General features: G+C 37.7%; 1 protein-coding gene across 2 annotated transcripts; it reads left to right on the top strand.

Annotated features, from left to right (window-relative positions):
• Window positions 1-2,589: 2,589 nt before the first annotated feature.
• Window positions 2,590-23,174, top strand: bpi.4.S (bactericidal permeability increasing protein, gene 4 S homeolog). Of its 2 annotated transcripts, NM_001092739.1 has the most exon segments (15): window positions 2,661-2,826; window positions 4,617-4,731; window positions 7,345-7,473; window positions 8,855-9,010; window positions 10,283-10,346; window positions 11,576-11,639; window positions 11,843-11,934; window positions 12,142-12,318; window positions 12,667-12,726; window positions 12,813-12,980; window positions 14,236-14,303; window positions 16,939-16,981; window positions 19,409-19,472; window positions 20,931-21,007; window positions 21,856-23,174. In NM_001092739.1, coding segments are annotated over 15 exon segments (1,431 nt in total). In that variant the 5' UTR covers window positions 2,661-2,711; the 3' UTR covers window positions 21,895-23,174.
• The last annotated feature ends 1,080 nt before the right edge of the window (window positions 23,175-24,254 follow it).

Here is a 24,254-nt window from a genome sequence, read left to right as displayed (position 1 = left end):
CATAAATAAATGTGCATATGAGGGCGCGAACCGCGCCCCCATTGCTGTGCCACACCTTTGGAGATAGAAACGTCCTCCAAACATAAAATAATTATGGTTAAGGAGATAGTCAACAGATTCTATAATAAATTCGTTCTGTTCTGTGGGATACACTCCAAAACCATCCAACCAAAACCTCAATGCTTCTATACCCAAATGATGTTCTATTGACGAATACAATGCAGTAACATCCATTGTAACCCAAAGCAAGTCATCTTCCCATCTAACACCCTGTAGTTTGTTAATAACATCACCACTATCTTTAATATACTATTGCAGTTAACTCACCATTGGTTGGAGTAATTTGTCAACATATTCTCCCAAACTTTCATTAAGGGAACCTATACCCGCTATAATGGGCCTACCTTTGGGTTTATCAAGTGTTTTATGAACCTTGGGTAGTGTGTGAAAAATTGGAATTTTAGGACTATCACACCATATATACTCAAATTCTTTAGCATTCAGAATTCCTAATGCCTTCCCGTATTCTAGGATTCCTCTCAGTTATTTCTGAAAAATTCTAGTAGGGTGTTCTTCTAATAGTCTATACTGTTTCTCATCAGTTAGCTGCATCATTATGTCACCATCATAATAGTCTCTATCTAATATGACAATTGACCCCCCTTTATCTGATTTACGCACAACTATATTCTCATTTTCCTTAAGCTGTTTCAGGGCCTCAAATTCTCTTTTAGTCATATTCTTCTCCCTATTAGGTGTCCTTTCTTTCTTAGAAAGATTCTTCAGATCCTCATACACAAGGTTATAGAATCTATCCAAGAAAGGCCCATTCTGTCCCATAGGGTAAAAAGATGACTTTACCTTTAAATCTGTGTGGACTATATTCCTATCCATTTCACATTCTCTATTTTCACTCCTCTCCATTTCCTCAATTGTTTCTATGACCTCCTGTGTAGGAAAATTCTCCACTCCCTCACTATATTTCTTTGAACCTCTATTTGGCTCTCTATTATATTACTCTGTTTCAATTTCCTACATTCAACATCACTATAATATCTTTTTAAAGACAATGATCTCATAAATTTATTCAAATCTACAATTGTAGAAAATAAAGAAAAGTGACTAGAGGGGCAGAATGTCAAACTCCTATTCAATATTTGTCTCTCAATTTCAGTCAAATTATGGGCAGACAGGTTAATAACCAGATCCTCGTCTCCTTTTCCATATTTCAGGCTTGTTACTTCTTCTTTTTCTGCTGTGTTCTCACATTCCACACTTTTCCTTTTCTCTTTTCGTCTTCCTCGCTTTCCTCTTCTTGATCTTCGTTTCTTTCCTGAGGTCTCCTTGACCTTCTCTCTCTTCCTCTTTCTTTTTCAATTCCCTGGATTTCTCGACCTGTTTCCGCCTCGCTGTCTGTTGTTAATAAAAAAGTCACTCCTTGGGTATCCTCCAATTCTCTCACAGGGGTAGAGCTTCTCTTCAACTGTTTCCCCCATTTGTTTTGTTTTAATATTGGTCTAATTCGTTCCCACCTTCCTCTTTCTTTATTCAATTCCATTCCCCAGGAGTAGACTTTCGTTTTCATAATCTGTTTTATCCCTCAGAAATTTACGTTGTTTATTTTCCATAATTTTCTTTTCATTACATTCCAAGTCATCCTTCATTCTCTTTTCTTTAAATTTGTATTCTGTCGTATTTTCATACAGTTTCAGTTATACTCTGAGGAAGTGTCTGCTAGTAAGGGCACGAAACGCATCAGTGGTGTGTAATATGCACTGTGCCAATGCTGACAACTTTTTACATATGAACAAATAAAGGATGTGAAGATTTTTAACGTATCCAGAATGTGTCCTTGAATTAAGTCCGTTGTAGTGAGAGAGTTGAAGGAATCCAATGCCAGGATGTGGGACTGGAGGTCACGTGTGTAGTCTGGACGAATGGGGAGCTCCACACTCGCAGCGAGGAATTTTATAGAAATATATGTAAATGTGTCAGTGTTTTTTTTTGTTAACAGTAACAATAATTAAGGACAGCATTGATTTACCACATATGATAATCTCTGTTGTAATGTATTAATAACATAAAATCACTGTAAAATGGCCACTATTTCTTGGACCTGTGGGAAGCGCTTTTGGCCTCTGTACATTCCGTTTTTTTTTTAAAAAAAAGGCATAGGGATACACAATCCATGCACAGATCATTTCTTGCTGCTTTACAGTGAATCAAACAGGCTCTGTTACAGCAAGATAAAGGAGCAAATAAAAATGGTCTCCTTCAGCACATGGATCATTTTATAATAATGTAATAGATTGAACTTGGTTGAAAATGAAACCAATTTAGCTCCAAGGCGAACACTGAATAGTGCTACCTGTATTTGTAGGGTCTGTGTAAAATGCCTACTATCATCCAATCATTTCTTGTGCAGATGTGCTTATGGCAGTAGTGGGCATAAAAAAAATCTCAAAATATTTATATATTGAAAAGTAAAAAATCGGAATCAAAAACTGTAGCACTAAGCAATGTTTTTTTTTACTGACAAAACAAAGCACGTGCAAAACCAGTCAGTCCAGAATGGTTTCACTTCCTCATTCCTGTTTCCTTCCTTGTTAAGCCTTCAAACTACCTTGGCTGCAAGTACATATAGAATGAACTCTAAGTACACCGAAGACTTATCTTATTAGTGTGTGCCAGGAGATTTACATACTGCAGACATGAACATTGCTTATGGATTAACCTTTTTGTTTTCCATGGCTGCCTTTGTAGGAGCAACGGATACAGGGAACCCAGGGTTTGTGGTGAGACTCACACAGAAAGGACTGGACTACGGTAGGTGTAATGTTCCTCCAAAGAGTAGGAACAAAATAAAACTTGTTCTTAGATGTTTGGGATATACAGTGTACTGCATTGCTCTTTTCCATCTGCCAATACATTGCTTTAAATTGCACCTTTAAATTAACATTTAATATGATGTAGAGAGTGATATTCTGAGACCATTTGCAATTGGTTTTCATTTATTATTTGTGTTTTTTTAGTTATTTGGCTTTTTATTCAGCTGCTCTCCAGTTTGCATTTTCAGCCATCTGGTTGCTAGGGTCCCGATTACCCTAGCAACCATGCACTGATTTGAATAAGAGACTGGAATATGAATAGGAGAGTATCTGAATAGAAATATGAGCAATAAAAAGTAACATTAACAATAACTTTGTAGCCTTAGAGCAGTGATCCCCAACCAGTAGCTTGTGAGCAACATGTTCCTCTTGCATGTTACTCTCAATGTCCTCAAAGCAGGGGCTTATTTTTAAATTCCAGGCTTGGAAGCAAGTTTGCATTGCATAAAAACTAAGTATAGTGCCAAGTAGAGCCTCTTGTAGGCTGCCAGTCCACAAAGGTGCTACCAAATAACCAATTACAGCCCTTATTTGACACCCAAGGGAATTTTTCATGCTTGTGTTGCTCCCTAACTCTTTTTACAGTTGAATGTGGCTCATGGGTAAAATAGGTTGGGGACCCCTGCCTTAGAGCATTTGTTTTTAGATGGGGTCAGTGACCCTCATTTGAAAGCTTGAAAAAGTCGGAAGAATAGAGCAAATATTTCAAAAACTATTAAAAAAAGAAATAAAATTAAGTCCGGTTGAAAAGTTGCTTAGTTTTCTACTCTATTCTTTAACATACTGAAAGTTATCATAAAGTCGAACCACCCCTGTAAAGACAGGCTGATTTATGTTTCCTTGTAAAACAATGATAGCACATATATATTTTTTTTTTTTTCAAACAGATTTTGGTTGTTTTAGTAACATGCAACATCATATTACCTTGAATGTATTTATTATCCATTATCAATGTAATGGCAATGTGTTAAGCCACTTTACGTCCCGATTTACATTTGACAATACATTTGATTTATTAATGATTTTTGAGTATGTGACCTGAACTGCACAGCACTGATCAACAAAGAGGAGAGGACAGTCCCATCAATCTGGTGCCTAAAGCGGCAGTCGAGGAAGAGTCGCCCTGGTAGTAAAATTGTAAATTGATATTGCCAATTTACTAACAGGCGTAGAAGACAATTCACTAGCATAAGAGTACATTGCTAAGCGAAGTTTTGCGCCTTTTCACCAGACAAGTGGTTGTTACTCAGCAAATTCACTATAGAGAGAATTAAGCCTTGATTTTGAAATGCAGTGTTTTTCTTATTGCTCTTACCATTTACCCCTTGTCTTGGTGCTGCCGTCTGACCTGCTTGATCTTGTTTTATATGGTGTTAAGGAGCTTTCATTTATCTCAAAGTGCAACTATGGCCTAAGGTCTTGCTCACTTAGTTCAAACATTGGTGTTCCTCTGTGTCTTTGGGCTAGTGTTATTACACTCACCCACATCTCAGCTGCATTTTTGGATTGTGGCCTACCTTTTCATATTGTCATTCATGTTTTGTGGCATAATTTGTTGTCTCTTTACCTTCATGTCTTAGCCTCAAGGTGCAGGCGACCTTCATGTGCTTTATAACCAAGAAAATAAGAATACTTTAATGGGGTCTGTCTAGTGCCAACACTGTAAAGTAAGCAGTAAAATAATAACAAATGACTCACTAATAGAATAAATGCATTATTCCACTTTAGCCCTTCAGGAAGGTATGATTGTACTGCAACAGCAATTATTTCAGATTCAACTGCCAGATTTCTCAGGCACCTATGATGTTGGGGTCCTTGGAAAAGTGAAATACAGATTTTCTAGGTGAGTAGAAGTTTACATTTTCAGCACTCACTGGGGGTCATTTATAAACTTTGCGCAGGGCAGATTGGTTCGCAAATTGAATATATTTGCCCTGCGCATGGTTATATTTATAAAGCTAAATAAGAGGTTTCAAACAGAATTGCGAATCTTTTTTTCACAATGCGAATATAGCAGCTTTTTAAATATGCCACAATTTGCAAATTGCAAATATTTATGTGCACACTCTGCGATTCAATTACGCCGCAAATTTGGTGGCGGATAAAATATTCGCAAAACAGTTCTGCAAACTGAGAATTTAAGTTACTGTGAACGTTATTTTCGCGCACAACAACCTTGCACATTGGGTGCACTTGCGCAAACTATTTTCTCATTTGCGCGCCATATGCGAAAATTTATTCACACTGCGAATTCGCAAAAAACTGAAATACAGGCAGAGCAGTGCAATATATTCGCATTCAGGAAAAAACATGCGCAATACAAAAATATGCGCTATGCAGACTTTATAAATGACTCCCCATGTGTAGCAGTACTGCCCTAACCCAACTTAATACACATATGGGTTTATAATAGGAAAGCCTGCTAAAAATTTGATAACCTCACTAAATGGAGCATAAGTACTCTCTGTTGCTATTAATAATAATAAAAACCATCAATCACCATGCAAGCATATGTTGGTAATGGAGAAAATCAAATAAATAAAAGTCAATCATTTTTATATTGGGTCATCCATACATTTTTTTTAAAGCAGTTTAAGGCAACTAACATAGAATAAAAGGAATATTGGTACTATAATAGCACTTTTCCAGCTGATTAAAGTCTTCTATTTCTATGTGATGCTATATTCATAAGAAATTGAACATACAGTTAGGCCCATAAATCTTTGGACAGAGAAAACTTTTTTCTAATTTCTGTTCTGTACATTACCACAAAGAATTTTAAATTAACTCAGATGCAGTTGAACTGCAAGCTTTCAGCTTTATTTCAGTGGGTTGAACAAAAAGATTGCATAAAAATGTGAGGAGCTAAAGCCTTTTTTTTAACACAATCACTTCATTTCAGAGGCTCAAAAGTAATTGGACCATTGACTCAAAGGCTATTTCATGGGCAGGTGTGGGCAATTCCTTTGTTATGCCATTATCAATTAAGCAGATAAAAGCCCTGGAGTTGATTTGAGGGGGGGGGGGTGCTTGTATGTGGAAGATTTTGCTGTGAACAGACAACATGCGGTCAAAGGAGCTCTCCATGCAGGTGAAACAAGCCATCCTTAAACTGCAAAATCAGAAAAAACCCATCCGGGATATTTCTATAATATTAGGAGTTACAAAATCTACTGTTTGGTACATCCTGAGAAAGAAAGAAATCACTGGTGAACTCAGCAACGCAAAAAGACCTGGATGTCCACGGAAGACAACAGTAGTGGTCGATCGCAGAATCATTTCCATGGTGAAGAGAAACCCCTTCACAACAGCCAAACAAGTAAACAACGCTCTCCAGGAGGTAGGTGTATCAATATCCAAGTCTACCATAAAGGGAAAACGGCATGAAAGTAAATACAGAGGGTGCACTGCAAGGTACAAGCCACTCATAAGCATCAAGAATAGAAAGGCTAGATTGGACTTTGCTAAAAAGCATCTAAAAAAGCCAGCACAGTTCTGGAAAAATATTCTTTGGACAGATGAAGCCAAGATCAACCTCTACCAGAATGATGGCAAGAAAAAAGTATGGAGAAGGCGTGGAACAGCTCATGATCCAGCACTACCACGTCATCAATAAAATATGGTGGAGGCAGTGTGATGGCTTGGGCGTGCATGGGTGTGCATGATGTGACACAGGACTGAAGCAGACAAATGAATTCTGAGGTGTTCAGAGACACTGTCTGCTCAAATCCAGCTAAATGCAGTCAAATAGATTGGGAGGTGTTTCATAATACAGATGGACAATGACCCAAAACATACAGCCAAAGCAACACAGGGGCATGCATTTCACTTGTTGAAGGCTAAACTTCGGCCCAGAAACAAACAGCAACTGAAAGCCGCTGCAGTAAAGACCTGGCAGAGCATTAAAAAGGAGGAAACCCAGAATCTGGTGATGTCCATGAGTTCAAGACTTCAGGCTGTCATTGCCAGCAAAGGGTTTTCAACCAAGTATTAGAAATGAACATTTTATTTTCAGTTTTTTAATTTGTACAATTACTTTTGAGCCCCTTAAATTAAGTGAGGCTTTAGTTCCTCACATTTTTATGCAGTCTTTTTGTTCAACCCACTGAATTAAAGCTGAAAGTCTGCAGTTCAACTGCATCTGAGTTGTTTCATTTAAAATTCACTGTGTTAATGTACAGAACCAATTAAAAAAAAAGTTGTCTCTGTCCAAAATTTATGGGCCTAATTCCCTTTGAAAAACTATGGGCCTAATTGTATATGACTGTCTGGGACAAAGTCCCCCTTTTGCTTATTTAATATTAACACTGCATACAGTATCTCCTGCCCTTAGTTTAAGGTTATTTGCTAATACTGTTTACATTCCGGTTTAATAGCTCTTGACCTTCATTTATGTTTTGTTAGAATTGTTCTCCAAAATCTTTTTACTAGTTCTTGTAACATTGTTTCTTTGCAGCATGACTATAAGCAGTGTCCAGCTTCCCAGTTACCAAGTCATTCCTGTTCCAGATAAGGGTCTGAAGCTATCTATCTCTGGGGCTTTTATCCAAGTTGACGGAAGATGGGATGTTCGCTATTCATTTATGTAAGAAATAACTGCGCTACAATAAAAATGGCATAATATATTTTCTTTAATTCAGCTACACTATGGGGCACATTTACTAAACTCAAGTGAAGGATTCGAATGAAAAAAAACTCTGAATTTCGAAGGTTTTTTTTGGCTACTTCGACCATCAAATCAGCTACTTCGACTATGACTTCGAATCAAACTAAAAATCATTAGACTATTCGTACTGTCTGTTTAAAAAAAACTTCGACTTCCTACTTCGCCAACTAAAACCTACCGAGCACCAATGTTAGCCTATGGGGACCTTCTCCATAAGCTTTCTTAGCAATTTCTGATCGAAGGATTTTTCCTTCGATCGAACTAAATGCGATAAATCCTTCAACTTCGATATTCGAAATCGAAGGATTTTACTTCGATGGTCGAATATCGAGGGTTAATTAACCCTGGATATTCGACCCTTAGTAAATGTGCCCCTAGTGGTTGCCTGCTAGAAACCTTATAGAAAAGGCATTGTAAACTGGTGTTTGAAGCGCCACCTTTGAATGGGACTTCTGAAAAAGGTTCTGCATTAGCTAAGGGCAATCCTATATTATTTAGAAGCAGGTTTATGGAGTAGATGGAAGTTATTATGAGTATAACCTACATATTTAGGTCTCTCTGTAATTTGACTTTATGGGGCACATTTTCTAAGCTCGAGTGAAGGATTCAAACTGAAAAAACTTTGAATTTTTTTTTTTTGGGTACTTCGACCATCGAATAGGCTACTTCGAATCAAACGATTCGAACTAAAAATAGTTCCACTATTCGACCATTCGATAGTCGAAGTACTGTCTCTTTAAAATAAACTTCGACTACCTACTTCGGCACTTTAAACCTACCGAGCACCAATGTTAGCCTATGGGGACCTTCCCCATAAGCTTTCTAAGCTTTTTTTGATCGAAGGAAAATCGTTCGATCGATGGATTAAAATCCTTTGAATCTTTTGATCGAAGTATTTGCGGTAAATCCTTCGAATTCGATATTCTAAGTATTTTACTTCGATGGTCGAATATCGAGGGTTAAATAACCCTCGATATTTGACCCTTAGTAAATGGGCCTCGAAGTGTCATAGGCTAGGAGGGTGTCATCTACAATAATGGCCAGAAGTGACTTAAGATAAAATCTGACTACCTCAATAAAGTAAAAAAGAAGACACCTAACTAAACGGTTTGTATTGGCTACTTCTGGTTGGCATGGCTTTGTAACAAACAATTCTCAATCATTATGCACAAGCTTTTGCTTATATTCTGTTACTAGTTTTGTAATCCCATGCATATTCCACTAATGTTTGCTCTTCAGTTTAAGAATGACTGTGGAAGGATATATACCACTGAGTTTTTATTTTTGTTTCTATTGGTAGACATGAAGATGGCAGTTTTAACATCAAAGTTTTGGGGATTAGCATCTCTGTTGGACTTATTTTGGGGAGTGATGAATCTGGAAGACCAACAATTGCCCCATCAGACTGCAGCTGCCATATTTCCAATGTTGAAGTGCACATGTCTGGAACTATAGGGTACGTCTTTATTACTGTATATTACATATATGGAAGGTTATCAGACATCACACAAAGTGAGATCATATTTAACATACAAAAAATGGCGCCAAAATTAGTGCTGTGACATCATCATAGTGCGTCAACCTACCCATAAGTAGTAAACAAATATAACACGTGTTAAAAGGGTTAACTTAATATCCCATTAGGCTAATCATACGCCCAGTGACTTAAGTGCTTACCCAACAAGAGGCCATCTGAGAGCCAAGTGAACGGTGAATGTGTAGTGAAAAGGCAAATAAGGATATTGTACATAGCCATGCCTGTTTTAGTGCCGTGGGTGACAACAGGTGTGCTTAATACTTACCCCCTGAGTGATGATCGCAACCTGATGCGCTGATGAAATTCCAGTATGCGCCTAAGGATAGATATCCCTGTCGCCACATCAGCAGGAAATACCCATGTAGCGCTTTTGATCATAAGACTCATACCCGTCTGTCACCACCACACCAGACCGAATCATTCGCCCTCTAGTGCTGCGGGAGCTAAGGCTCCTCCTCCCCTTAGCTGATAGGGGGGTTAACCCCTACGATTAGTTGGGGGCGGACACCTGAATGGAGAGTACTGTTGATTGGTTCTCTGGAAAGAGGAGGTTTGAAGGTGTGTGAGTTCCCCCCTATCAGCTAAGGGGAGGCGGAGCCTTATTTAGTTGAGTAAATTGGGGTCTCACTCCATTCATTCATTCATTGATCATGTTATGTCACAAAATGCAGAGACTCTACTAAATTCATTAGCAGTTGTTAAAATATTCCGTTAACGATATACCTGACTATTCTGTATTACTGTGTTCATATCTGAAGGTTCAGAAGAAGAATAGTAGGGCAAGGCAGCTTATCAGGTTAGGGAACTTCCACAAGTGTATAAAAGTTGCATTCAGTTTGGATAAGACAGCTGTGCTGGATACGCTGTATATTTATTGTTATGGACGATTTGGGAGATTGTAATAAATATTATAAGGAGATCATAAGCTAAAGTACAGCATTGACTATTGGGTTGTGACCAAATTATATTGTTCCTATTTTAAAACAATATTATAGACATATATACTGTATATATACTTACATTCTTGTTGCAGATAATGCCCTCGTATTGAACCTAGGAACCCAGTGATGCAATATGTAAGCCACTCCGCTGCCTATAAGTTAAATTTGTCTGGGGGAAGCAGTCAGGTTTTAAGTATAAAGAATACTTTTGGTGTTTGTAAATAAATAGCTTGTTTTCATTATGTTGCAGTTGGCTGGTTGATCTTTTCCATAACAACGTTGAATCAGAATTGAGACAATCTATGGAGAACAAGGTACCTGTGGCTTAGAAACTGCAATATAGAATTTTATCCCATTTGTGCAAAGGTTACATGAGCTAGAACGGCTTTAAATAGCAATGCGGGGATCATTTACATATGGAGGGCAGGATACAAAGTGGAAAAAACAGGTGCAAGGTATTCTCCAAAGAGAATTCATCTTATTGTTCAAATAGTGAAATGGTTGATTGCAACAATGTAGCAGGTAACAATGTAGGGTTTATCAAGGTCATTATAAAGTCTGAATTGTTATCAGGCTAAACTCCCTAATGGTTAGAGGAAACTTGGGGCGACTTCAGAAAACGAAACGCTGCGTGTGCTTTAGCGCAGGTGACTTTTCATTATAGTGGATGGGAAGACACGCAAAGGCAGTTCAGGGAGATTATCACCCAGAAGAAGAGGCAATTAGTCGCCAGGCGACTAAATCTCCCCGAATCTGCTCGTGTGGATTAACCCTAAACCAAGTCAGGTGGCAGAAGATCTGACCTGGGCCGGGCTTTCATAATCTTTTTTTTGTAGGTGTTAGTGAACAGATGAATGACCTCTTTTGATATAAATCCTAACACCTAATTGCTTTTTAATTCGCATCTTCCTGTCCTTCAAAGTTCATTGTTTAATGAAGGTAAGGATGGTGAGATGTCCAGCAGCTATTATGAATTATTTTATGTGGTCATTGGCACCAGTCTACAGATGACTACTAATGTAAAGCATAAAATAATCTTTTGAGGGTAGTTTTGTGACCTAGCCCAATTACCAATAGAGTCAGTCAGTTGTATCTAGTGTAGTTAGAATGATTAAAGGGGTGGTTCACCTTTAAATTAAATTTAAATTAATTCTAAGCACATTTTAAATTGGCCTTCATTTTTTTCTTTTGTATAGTTTTTGAATTATTTGCCTTTTCCTTCTGACTTTATCCAGCTTTCACAATTTATAGTTATTGCAACGTGCATTTGGGCCAGGGTCCGTGCCCCCTCAGGGCCCCCGGCAGCTCGCACACTGCCGATTTCAGGCAGCATCGGCTGATTTCGGGGGAAAAAAATCTGGTACGGAGGGGGGCGGGGGCCTGGCTGCACGTCCCGCACCACGGCCCGCCCCCCTCCAGTTACGTAACTGTTGCTATAGGTTATTGCAATGGCCCCTGTTTTTACCCAAACACTACAAAATCACCACAATTTTCCTTTATCCAAAATAAGGCTGTTCAACCTCTCTCTTTTCTTTCCCTTTAGATCTGCCCAGAGGTTACTCAATCTATTAGTTCTAAACTTTTATCCCTTCTACAGACTCTACCAGGTAATCAATCACTTACACATGATGGTGTGACAAAACACTGGATTTTCTGGAATCATACTAACAAGCAGTTTTGAGAATGGGCTTTAAATATAAAAAAAAACCCATTAGAAATCATGTATAATTTATATAGAATTCAGCAATGTCGTCTACTATCTTGTTTAAAATGTTTATATAGCTTTTTTAAAAATGTTTCTGTTTAACAGTGACTACAAAAATCGACCAGATATCTGCTATTGATTACTCTCTGACTGGACCTCCATCTGTGATGGCAAATTGGATCGACGTATTATTAAAGGTATAGTTTCAAAGCAAAGACATGCCGACAAGGCAATGTGTACTAATATGCTAGTAGAACAGTGAAAATATATTTCTATGCTTAGTTATAAGTAATACATTTTGAAAGCCCTCTGGTTTTATTTATTATACTCGCTTTATTCTTCCTTAGAAACATATACTGTATATCCACCTGCATATTGTCTACAATGACAATCTTCTTTCACAGGGAGAATTCTTTGATATCTCACACCGTACAACTCCACCCTTCTCTCCGCCGGTGATGTCTTTGCCTCCAGAACAGGATCTCATGGTTTACTTTGCTGTTTCTGAATATTTGTTCAACACGGCTGGTTTTGTTTATCAGGATGCTGGGGCTCTTGTCTTCAATTTGACTGATGATATGGTAAAAGAGTAGACATGAAATGTATCTGTCATCTCTGAATTTAGTTAATATATTCTATTAATGTATTTCTTTTTGCTTATGGGGTGGGGTAGAGTATTGTTTTCCATAATTCAATTCAATCTCTCTAAATGTTTTTACCAATAGGGTGTAATTCAGGAAGGAGTATTTCACATTGCATTATACACTTATAAAACTAAGGGCAGATATATCAAGGGTCGAATTTCGAAGTGCTAAAACTTTTACACATTAAGATCAACATGCCCCCATATAACCAACAACTTGCATGAAACAGGGTGAACTTCTTGATGTGCCCTAAGAAATGTTTTTTCTTTTTTTTTTTTGCTCTAGATCCCTAAGGAATCCAGCATGCACCTGAATACTTCCTCATTTGGAATATTAATACCCTCGGTACTGTAGGATGTCTTCTTTATTGCCATTTTAAATGACATCTTGTTTATGACACTATTCTAAATATATGATATATGTATTTAAAGATTTCCAAGATGTACCCAAATATGCTCATGAAGCTAAAGATATCAACTGCCTCTGCTCCGGCTCTGAATATTAAACCCGGAAATCTGACTCTTTCACCAGTGGGAAACATCCAGGCTTATGCCATTCTGCCCAACTCCTCCCTGGCTCCTCTTTTTCTCCTTCAGCTGGTGGGTCTTCTGCTCTTACTAAAGTATAAAAATGTTTTGAATGTTGTACCAGGGACTATATACATCATGGTATATAACATTTATTGCTTATTATATAACTAAGCTTGGGTTTTGCTAGCATACTTCACTTCTCACAACCCCAGTTTTCACTCTATAACATTTTAGTATAAACCTATTTTCTAATACAATGATCCCCAACTGATGGCTTGTGAGCAACATGTTGCTCCCCAACCCCTTGGATGTTGCTCCCAGTGGCCTCAACAGATGCTTACTGGTTTTGGTTAATAAACAGATGTACTGATAAAAGAGTTTCCTGTAGGCTACCAGTCCAAATAACCAACCACAGCCCTTATTTGGCTCCTCCCTGGGAACTATTTTCATGCTTGTGTTGGTCCCTGGCTCTTTTTACATTTGAGTAGGTAAAAAATATTGTGGACCCCTGACCTTATACAAAGATATTAAGCTGACCAAAGATGGTTGATGCAAGTGAAAACAGGAGTTTTTACCATTTTGCTATTAGCCAGATGGGCCAGATTCAATTAGGTGAAAAAGACATCTTATTCAATTCCATATTTTCCCACAGATCCGGATTCAATTCAATGAGAACCTTTTTCACAGTTTATGACATGAAAACTATATTGAAGTCTATGGGAAAAACCTGGAACTGAATTAGAAGAAATGTTTTTTTTCCATACTCAAACTGAATCTCACCCATACGTTTTCACATAATAAACCATAAAATAACATTTTCTCATTGATTTGCATTGGGCCCAATATGTGCCAATGACTACAGGAAGGAGCAATAGAATATACTTCATTTTTATTGACAAATCCAGTCAAATCCATGCGTAAGTGGTTTATTACCTTGTAGAGTCTGGAAAACAGGTAAAAGTTTAAATTTAAAAATGCATGATTGCAACAGACCCCTGGGAATGCCTAAAATTGGATATTGGGCTTCTGTAACATGTAATCAAAACCAGAAGGGGAAAAAAAATAAATCCAAGACTATTTTAAACCTTTCTAAGGGATCAGAGATACCTTATGAATATGACTTATGAGATGTAGATCTTACACTTTATTATTTCAATTATTTATCCGCAAGTGAAGAAAAGGCCTGTCCACACCCTGAAAAAGTATAGTTATATGTGCAGAAGGTTGTGGATTGGCTTTTTGTGGACCTAGACTTAAGCTATAGATAAAAATGAGCTCACCTTATTTCTGAACTTTGACTAACACATCCATGTTTCATCTCCAGAACACGAATGTCTTGGCAAAGGTGGCAGTGAATTCAGGGAAAATCGTAGGCTCTCTTGAGCTTGACAAGTAAGTACTTTAAATTTAACAATGCAAAATGTAAATATAAGGGCACATGCACAAGTGCAGTGAGCAAAATGCAATTTTGATTGCAATTGCCATGTTTATTCCTCACAATACAGTTTTGCGTTCACTTATTTCGGCGCAACTGAACTGTAAACATTGCCATAGGTCACTGAGGGAACCCTGGAGCTACAACCTGATACAGAGGTATCTGAAGATGCAGAACCAATCAATTCAGAACAGAAGGAAGGACTGAGCATCACTGAGTTCAGTTTTATTGAAGTGCAAGGCACACATTTTGGTGATGAAAGTGCAAACTGTATTTGCGGACATATATTAGCCCTATAATCTACTTTCTTACTGCAGAATCTTAAAACATTCATATCCATCCATATTCTGGCTAGCCTGGTGCAGTTAGCTTAACTTTATGTGAAATATACCATATTTAGGATTTAGGGATCATCCCTGTGGCGCAAGTACTAACAATACAAACAAAAAATGCTTACAAAAAAGTGATTAGTGGCAAAAATATGTGATTAATGACTCACTCTGCATTGGGTTGTTTAACGCAAAACATACTGTAGCATGCAATGAAACCACTAATCACTGAATCTCCCTGATCTACTAGTCACACTACACAGTTGTTTTTTATGGGTAAAACAATTAATCAACAACAATGCAGAGTGAAAAACACAATAAAATTGCAAATGTAATCCCTTATCGACTCATCCCAGCACAATAAGATTTACAGAAAGAACAAGACTCAAAGAAACACAAGTACAGGTATGGGACCTGTTATCAAGAATGCTCGGGACCTGGGGTTTTTCGGATAACGGATCTTTCCGTAATTTGGGTCTTCATGCCTTAAGTCTACTAGAAATTAATTTAAACATTAAATAACCCCAATAGGCTGGTTTTGCTTCCAATAAGGATTAATTATACCTTAGTTTGGATTAAGTACAAGCTACTGTTTTATTATTACAGAGAAAAAGGAAATCATTTTTGAAAATTGGGATTATTTGGATAAAATGGAGTCTATGGGAGACAGCCATTCCATAATTCGGAGCTTTTTGGATATCGGGTTTAGGGATAAGGGATCCTATACCTGTAACAGAGGGGGAAACGTGTGCATGCACTTGCCAGATTTGTGTGTACAAAAAAAAAGTTTGTATATGTATATGTGAATAAGGAGAAGGAAAGGTTAAAATTAAGTAAGCCTTATCAGAAAGTTCCTCCTAAATAGACCAGTAAACCCCAAAAGTAGTGCTGCTCTGAGTCCTCTGTCAAAAGAAACACTGCATATTGTGTACACATGGACTTCTGTATCAGACTTCCTGCCTTGCCTTGAACCTCCTTGCCCCGGGCATGAGCATGCTCAGTTTTCTCCTCTCCCCCCCCTTCTCTGCTGTAATCTGAGCAGGGAGAGACTCCGGCAGGAAGTGATGTCACACCAAGCTAATATGACAGCTGCTGTCCTAGACAAACCGAGAGCTTCCAGAGCTTTTTACTCAGGTATGGTAAAACAGTCTACAGAATAAATATAGCATTCTAGCTTGCACTATTGCAGCTAATCTATTGGCAAAAAAAATGCCTCCATAGCTTTCCTTCTGCCCATGGGCAGTACCTATAGCAACCAATCCGTGATTAGCTTTTTAAAGCCAACTGTAAAAAGAACAATAAATGCAGTAATTTCACTGGTTTCCATGGGTTACTGCCCATGGGCAAATTTGCCCAGTGTTAATAAATGACCCTCAATATATAGTCTATTTAGACCTCTACAGCATTATGTTGTGTACATTGCTTTGAGTAGAAGTTTTTATTAAATGTATATGCTTGTTTTGTTTAGAATTTTTCTAGCTAAATTGACATCCTTTGATAGCAGAAAACAAAGTTAAAACAGCATTGTCCAAGCACCCTATTTTACTGTAGGTTTGCAGGGAGTCACAAAACAGCGATGTATTACATTCATAGTTCTGGAAGTAACCTTAAAAGGCAAGAAATACTTGGACAAAATATCACCACCAGATATTACTGTACAGTGATCAGCACAAATCCAAGTATTAAAGTGAAGGTCACGCCAATAGAAATGAAAGGAAGAACAGATACAACTTATAATAGATGCATTTAAAATGATTGAGATCTGCAAAGCATGTACGCCTAGAAGCAAATATGTCTTTGTCTATCGCAACCCAATAAGAAAGGAGGTTTTTAACCCTAAAAGTAGAGCCATGTGTCATCCTAGACTGTTCATTTTTTTTTAAAAACCTCATTCAAGAAAGCCATTGTTGTAAAATACAATGCCTTTAGTCTCATATATGTAAATAGTGAAGATGATACTTACCCAACACAGCATGTAGCTCGCTCGTAGTGAAACCACACATACCAGTGCAAAGGAAAAAATTAACAGTGGATATTTTTTAAGTATTGGGAGTCACAAGCCAATCGCCATAGGGTCTCTCGCTATAGGCACTGGCTTTGTGTGTTTTTTTTAGGTTTTCTCTTCAATTTGATCTGCAGAGAGCACTCTGACCACAGCTATGAAGTTCAGTTATTCCTTTATAAGGATTCATACAACATTGTTATATCAAAATGCCGATTGTGTTATCACTTGAAAAATATTCTCACATTCTGTTTTTTCTAGGGTGGAAATACAGCTTGTTCAGTCTGATGTTGGACCTTTTTCAGTGAGTTATTATTTGGCCAAAGACATTCAATATTACAGTTCTCTATAGAAGCTGACATGCACAAAACTTTACCAGTGAAGATTCTGCTGACCAAAAATGACCAGCACTCATTCATCATCTTACTGTTACCTACATACAGAAATTATTAATTATAGTTACTTCATTATATTACACTGTAATTAAACATGGGGATACAGGACACATTTGTAGTGTGCAGGAACAAAGAACATGCAGTCAGATTTACACAGATCAAGTGGCATTCTCAGTGTCATTTTGTACGGTTTTCAGGCCTTGTGTGGAGTGTCCCGACATTTTTTATGAGATGATGATCGGACAGTTTAGAAAATGTCTGTCGTCTACCGATAATATCTCTGCATGTATTGCCGATCGTACGATTTTCAGTGGGAGACTGTCACTAGCTTTGTCGGACATAACTTTCGTACGATTGCTGTCAGGGGCAGAACATCGTCTTATCTGTTCTTTTACTAATTTATTTGATCTGAATGGTTAGTAGCAGGTCAGGAGATGGCACCAAATGATCATTTGTCCGATATGAAGGTAAATCTACACGTCTATGGCCAGCTTAACCGTCCAAGTGCAACTAGAAATAGCAGGGGATATTAATGGAACAATCCAAGGTCAATAAGAAGACAGAGTCGGCACAGGCGGAGTTCAGGCCTAGTCCATAGACAAGCAGAAGTCGATGCGGGCAGAGTTCAAGCGTAGTCAGTAGGCAAGCAGAGGTCAAGACAGGCACAGTTCAAGCATGGTCGATAGGCAAGCAGAGGTCAAGATGGGCAGAGTTCAAACGTAGTCGGTAGTTAAGTAGAAATCAAGAACCAGAGATCAAAACCGCAGGATACGAATTCACAGGAGCTAAGTTTATAACCAAGACAGAACCATTTCCTGAGCGTCCTATTAAGGAAGACGTTTTGGCAACAAACCTAATGACGACTGCTTCCAGCATCAGTGTCGACGCGTGTGTCCATGTTAGTGGGAACTTAGACGCCTGAGCTCATTTAGACGCACTAATACGTCATGACGCATACGCACTTACATTGGCACATGTAAGTGCCTGCGAGCACGCACAGAATCCTTACATGCAGTAGGGGATTCTTTTGTATAAAATACAAATAATAAAGACCACTGAAAAGTTGCTTAGAATTAGCCATTCTAAAAAATGCTAAAAGTTAACTTAAATGTGAACCTTTGACAATCTGTTTGTGAGATCCTTAATCTAACACTGTCTTCTGACTGCAAACAATAAGCTCATGTTGCAAGTCACTTTTTTATTTTTACCTGCTCTAACACTAGTTTGAGTCAACAATTTACGGCAACCAGCATGGTTTTGTTGTTTGGAACAGGATGATATAGGAAGAACACTATAAGATTTCTCAAAATCTACACTATAAATGAATAACACCTATTTGTAAAAAAATTATTTGTACGCATTCACTGAAGTTTTGGTTAGTGTCAGTTTTAAACCTAGCTGTTTAGAGACCCATTTGCCCCTAAGCTCCATAGACTTTTTATAAAACCGATGAAGACCTTGTGAAAACAATTGTATATGTCCTCAAGTTCCTACTACTCAACACAGATAATATCCCATGTTGTACAAGGTTAGAGGTCCATTTACTGAAGGTCGAATTTTAGTGGTATTAGAACTTTTTGAAACCACAATTAAACTCTATGGGGCAAATTTACTAAAAGAAGGAAGTGACTTACGCTGGCGAAAATTCGCCAGTGTGACGTCATTTCGGGACTTCGACAATTTACTAACGGGCGCTGGTGTAAATTCGCTAGCGAAGGAGACTGTAGCGCTACTTCGAACTCTAATGCCAGGCGAATTTTCGCTCTGGCGAATGGACCTAACTAGGCAGATTCACTAAGATGCAAATTTTTAAGAATGTTACCTCTTGCGCCAGACTTGCCTTCACCACCTCAGACCAGACGAAAATTTTCAAAAAATGCTGGCAACTTTTCAGTTTTTCAGGCTGCAAAAGATCGTAAATTTAACTTCCTGTTGTAAGCAAATTAGCCAACGCTAGTGCAACTTCGCTTTGCTTGCCGCAGTAATGCTAGCGCTACTTCGCCAGCGTTCAGCGCCCTTGACACAACTTTGCATTGTAGTGAATTAGCGTTGTCCTGATGAATTTTCGCCTGTCGAAGTGTGGCCATGTGAGCGAAGCCGTTGCTGGCGAATTTCCGGAAGTTAGTGAATTTGCCCCTATTTCTCGAATGCCATGAAAGTTATTCAAAGATCTGAATAAAAAAGTACAAATGGAAAAAAAATCCATATCTATAAAACATCTCATTTAAGTTTGTAGCACATTTTTTTAGCTATTTCTATCTCCGTGAAGAGACTTGCAGGAGACATGTTGCATCTTATAGTAGTTGTCTTAACTATCTTTTTGAATTGCTGTCTAGGTTTCGGTATTAAGTATAGCTGTGAACTATTATGTCTCAGCAACCCTTCTTCCTCGTGTTAATGGTATGTAGCCAGATGGTGGGGCCCATTTAGAAATGCAGCGCAAAATTACCCACAATGCTGTTTTATTTTTCTCAGAATCCCAGTGTAACTGTATTATTGTGCCTTAAGCATGCAGCCCTGATATCGCTAGATCCAGCATGCTAATGCATTGCTGTATGCAAAAGCTTGGTTTACAATATGAAGGATATTATTAATCTCCTTAAAATTCATTGACCTGTGGCTTCATGTTTTTATAGGACTCATTTTCAATGCCCCACACAGTGTGCAACGTGCAATAAAATCTTCAATTAGCCCTTTTTTCACTTTGTCCACTGCGTGGGGCATTGTTCAAATTTTTGCAGGCCTCTGCACAGAGACCTGCGGAATGTACTTTGAATGGAACACTGCCTGTGTTTGGTAACATTCAATTTGGGGAAGGCGCATAAGGCAAGCAGTAAGGACAGAAATGTGCTGCACTTCCTGATGCTGCTCTCTTTACTGAGCAATAAACCCCCCCCGGTCAAGAATGACCCCTTATGTGTTCATGGAATGTATATATCATGTATATTTCAATACATCTTGTATATGATCATACAATGAAGCCTCAATTTTTCATTTTGCAGTTCAGACACTCATCCTGAATTCAACAAAGCTGATATTTAAGAATGCATAAATGATATAGTGAATAAAGTACCCCCTATTGTAAATTATAAGGATATTATAAGTTACCAACAAGTTTCATGACCATGAATATACAGGTCATGGAACTCCGAGGATATCCTCATATTTTACAACTGACCGTTGTAAAAACTCACTGTTTATAACAGTGATCTCCAACCAGTAGCTCATGAGCAACATGTTGCTCTCCAACCCCTTGGATGTTGCTCCCAGTGGCCTCAAAACAGGAGCTTATTTTCTATTCCAGGCTTGGAAGCAAGTTTTGGTTGTATTAAAAAAAAGATGTACAGCCAAACAGAGCCTCAATGTAGGTTGACAATCCATATTTGGCACCCCAAGAACATTTTTCATGCTAGTGTTGCTCCCCAACTTCTTTTACTTCTGAATGTTGCTCACGGTTTCAAAAGGTTGGGGATCCCTGGTTTATATAGTGAATAAAGTACCTCCTCTTGTAAAATATAAGGATATTATAAGTTACCGAGGAGTTTCATGACCATATAGAACACGAGGCCGAAGGCTGAGTGCTTTTATACAGGTCATGGAACTCCGAGGTAACTTCTAATATCCTCATATTTTGCAACTGGGGGTACTTTATTTATTATAATACACAAGTTTCAGTGAGTCATGTGACAGAAATAACATCACTACTCACCGTTTATAACTGATGACATCGGACCTCACTGTTTATAAGAATATAATTTACAAGATATTCATGGCTTTTGTGTATTATATAAATATTAGCAAAATCATGCCTGGTTTTATACTGTGATCATCATGTAGCCAAATATTATATTTCTCCAGAGATCCTGAAGAATGGATACCCACTACCCTTGATTGATCACATACAGCTCACTGATTTTGTGATTCAAACATATGAGGTCAGTACATTTTTTACTTTCAGCCTCCTAAACAGCCATCCTGGTGGGACATTTCCTCTTAGGTGTACTACATTGATTAGCATGGTGTTATGGCCAAATATTAATAGTTACAGAAATCTATTCCTTTTTAAATCTAATATCCAATATTATACTTAATTTCCATATTTTCCATATTCGTTTGAGAATACAGGTATTGGACCCATTATCCAGAATGCTTGTGAGCTGGGGGTTTCTGCATAAGAGATATTTCTATAATTTGGATTAACATATCTTGTCTACTAAAAAAAAAAAACATTTAAACTTAAGATATACCCAATAGGATTGTTTTGCCACCAATAAAAATTGATTCTGAGCAGGGATCAAGCACAAGGTATTTTTTATTATTACAGAGAAAAGGGGAAATTATTTTTAAACATTTGAATTGTTTGATTAAAATGGAGTTTATAGGAGATGACCTTCTCGTAATTCAGAATTTTCTGTATAATGGGTTTACAGATAACAGATCCCATACCTGTATGATTTCAGATCAATGGTTAATTATTATTAAGTCACTAAGGGCTGTAGTCGTGCAACTTCTTGTGACACATGGCTAAGGAATTGGCCTGGGAGAAAAGAATAGGAGATATCTGATGAACCTAAAAAGAACCTACAAAAAACAGATACTGTCCTAGAATTCACAAAGCGGTTTGTTTTGTATGAAGCATCCCAATTATACTAGATACATCAAACACAGATTCAAATTGTTACAATCCAAACTGCTGTGTTTCACTCGATTTAGTGAATATCTTTAACTACAAATCTTATTTTATTACTGAATTATTACATGATGTGATTTATGTCTTTTTCAGCACTACCTCCTGTTTGGGGCAAATGCACACTATGAGTAACAAAGGATGGGAATCGAGGAGCTGAATGGACACTGGGAAATGCATAATGGCACATGAACTTTAAGGAGGTTATTTATTAAAGGTCAAGTTGTCTTTACCCGAAAAATTCAAGTTTTTCAAAATTTTTCAAGATTTGTTATGCCCCAAAGCTGTTAAAAGCCCGAATCCGAAAATACTCCAGCTAAAACCTGTCAAGGTCATGTAGAAGTTCCTTGAACCATTTGGTTTTTTGCCTTTGTGATTATTTCGTTTTTATGGTGGTTGATTGGTCGATCAGATGAGTTTTTTCCCCCCGATTGCAATCAATCACGTTTTTTTACATTCAGGCTTTTTCATAAATATTGAGTTGAGTTGAGTTGTGAATTTATTCGAGGTAGAAAAAACCTCACAAACCTCCTGAACTTGACCTTTGTTAAATAACAACCTTAATTTTGTTGTTTGTGTAAATATTCCTCCCATGTTCTATATAAGTAATGTGTGTTCATTATGTAAAAGTCAGATCAGTGTTGATCAACACATTAATAATTCAAGCCTGGAGCTGAATATTATGTTACCCCGAGTCGAATTCGAAAGATTTACCGCAAATCCTACGATCGATCAAAAAAACCTTAGAAAAGTGATGGGGAAGGTCCCCATAGGCTAACATTGTACCTCGGTAGGTTTAAACTGGTGAAGTATGTAGTCAAATGATTTTTTAAAGAGACAGTACTTTGAATGGTCAAATAGTCGAACGATTTTTAGTTTGAATCGAAGTGGTAGTCGAAAGTCGTAGTAGCCTATTCAATGGTCGAAGTACCCAAAAAAATACTTCGAAATTTGAAGTTTTTTTACTTCGAATCCTTCCCTCGAGCTTAGTAAATGTGCCCCATAATGTTAGCAAGAATTTCCATGCTCTGAAGTAGTCAGCAAATATATTTATCTGTACCCAGCAAAAATTAGAAGGACAACAGCTGATGTTTACAGATAGGTGGCTTCTATAACTAAAACTTTCCATGTCTTACTAAATCCATATTCTATGATTATGAGCAAGTACTGGGAGTATATCACTGGCACTACAGCTACATTGAATTCCTGTATAACTATATAATAATTGTTCCAGATTCTGACTTTCAAGTCTATATTTGTGGGTGGGTTATGTACCAGCAATTGACTATCCAGTACTTTGGCTCAATATGTGTATAATGCAACAGTATCTTTTCTTGTTCTTGTTCAGCTCATTGTACCTTCACATTCTTGAGAAATACGGTTCTAGACTAATAAATAAATATAAAATGAGAAAATGCCACGTAATATCCAATATATTATTTTTATTCAATAAAACAGAGGGGGGTATATATAAGTAGGAGGGGAAAAAACAACACCTCGTGCATACATACAGTATATGTCTTATTTAGTTTGAATGATGCAGGATGTTTTGCAGTTTCAGATACAGATATTTTGAAATAACCCTTTTATGTCCTGTAGAGGACCCACATCTATTTGGCAATTATTTGTGTATTCTGTGTCAATTTGTGGTTAGTTTATTTATGCTTGGCTTGAATTTAGGCATTCATTAAAAAAAAATTAAATTTAGGTGGGTACTCTTAATACATCACCTTTGCTTGTTAATTACAGTCTTTGGACAAATGCATTCCATAATTACAGCAGATAGATACATTAATAAAAACACATGTCATAGATTGAGGAGGAACAGTCCTTTGAAGTCCGGTGAGTCTAGCCAAGGTTTCCATACCAATTCATATTTGTCCAGGTTACCCCTTTGCATATACAATAAGCAGGATTCCCTCATCAATGTAAGTACATAATGAGATTTGGTGAGATGTGTTATAACCCCTAGCAGACATTTCTTAGGGGAAACAGTAACCAGAGTAGTAATTCTAGTAAGTACTTCACATATATAGGCATGTATTTTTACATTAAATCATAAACCTTGTATTACTGGAGTAGTGATGTGCGGGCCAGCTCATCACCCGCAGGTTGGGAGGGTTTGGGCCAACTTCCACAAGACCACACACCATTGTCGGGTTGCGGGCAGGTTCAGGTTGAGCTCTTTCTTCCCCTCATTAACGTCATGGTGGTGGCAGATCTACAGTATAAAGTCGGAGGTGCACCGGGTTAGGGTCGGTGCGGGTGGAGGAGCAGCGTGTTGGGGTCGGTTGTGGGTCGAGTTTTTCTCACTATACTGGAGACCAGCATCAGTTGCAGAAAATATCTTTACCTATAATGCTGGAACCCAGACTTCTTATGACTTCTCCACAAACATCTTCCTATATAGAAATGTAACCAAATAAATTGAAGTTGATGCACAGTGGTAGAAATAATTGATCAAACGGGAGAAACTTTTGCATGTTTATTTACTA

The sequence above is a fragment of the Xenopus laevis genome, chromosome 9_10L (genome assembly GCF_017654675.1).
Source record: "Xenopus laevis strain J_2021 chromosome 9_10L, Xenopus_laevis_v10.1, whole genome shotgun sequence".
NCBI lineage: Eukaryota > Metazoa > Chordata > Amphibia > Anura > Pipidae > Xenopus > Xenopus laevis.
Note: the sequence above shows the minus strand (reverse complement) of the source record. Positions and strands in the feature narration are given on the sequence as shown.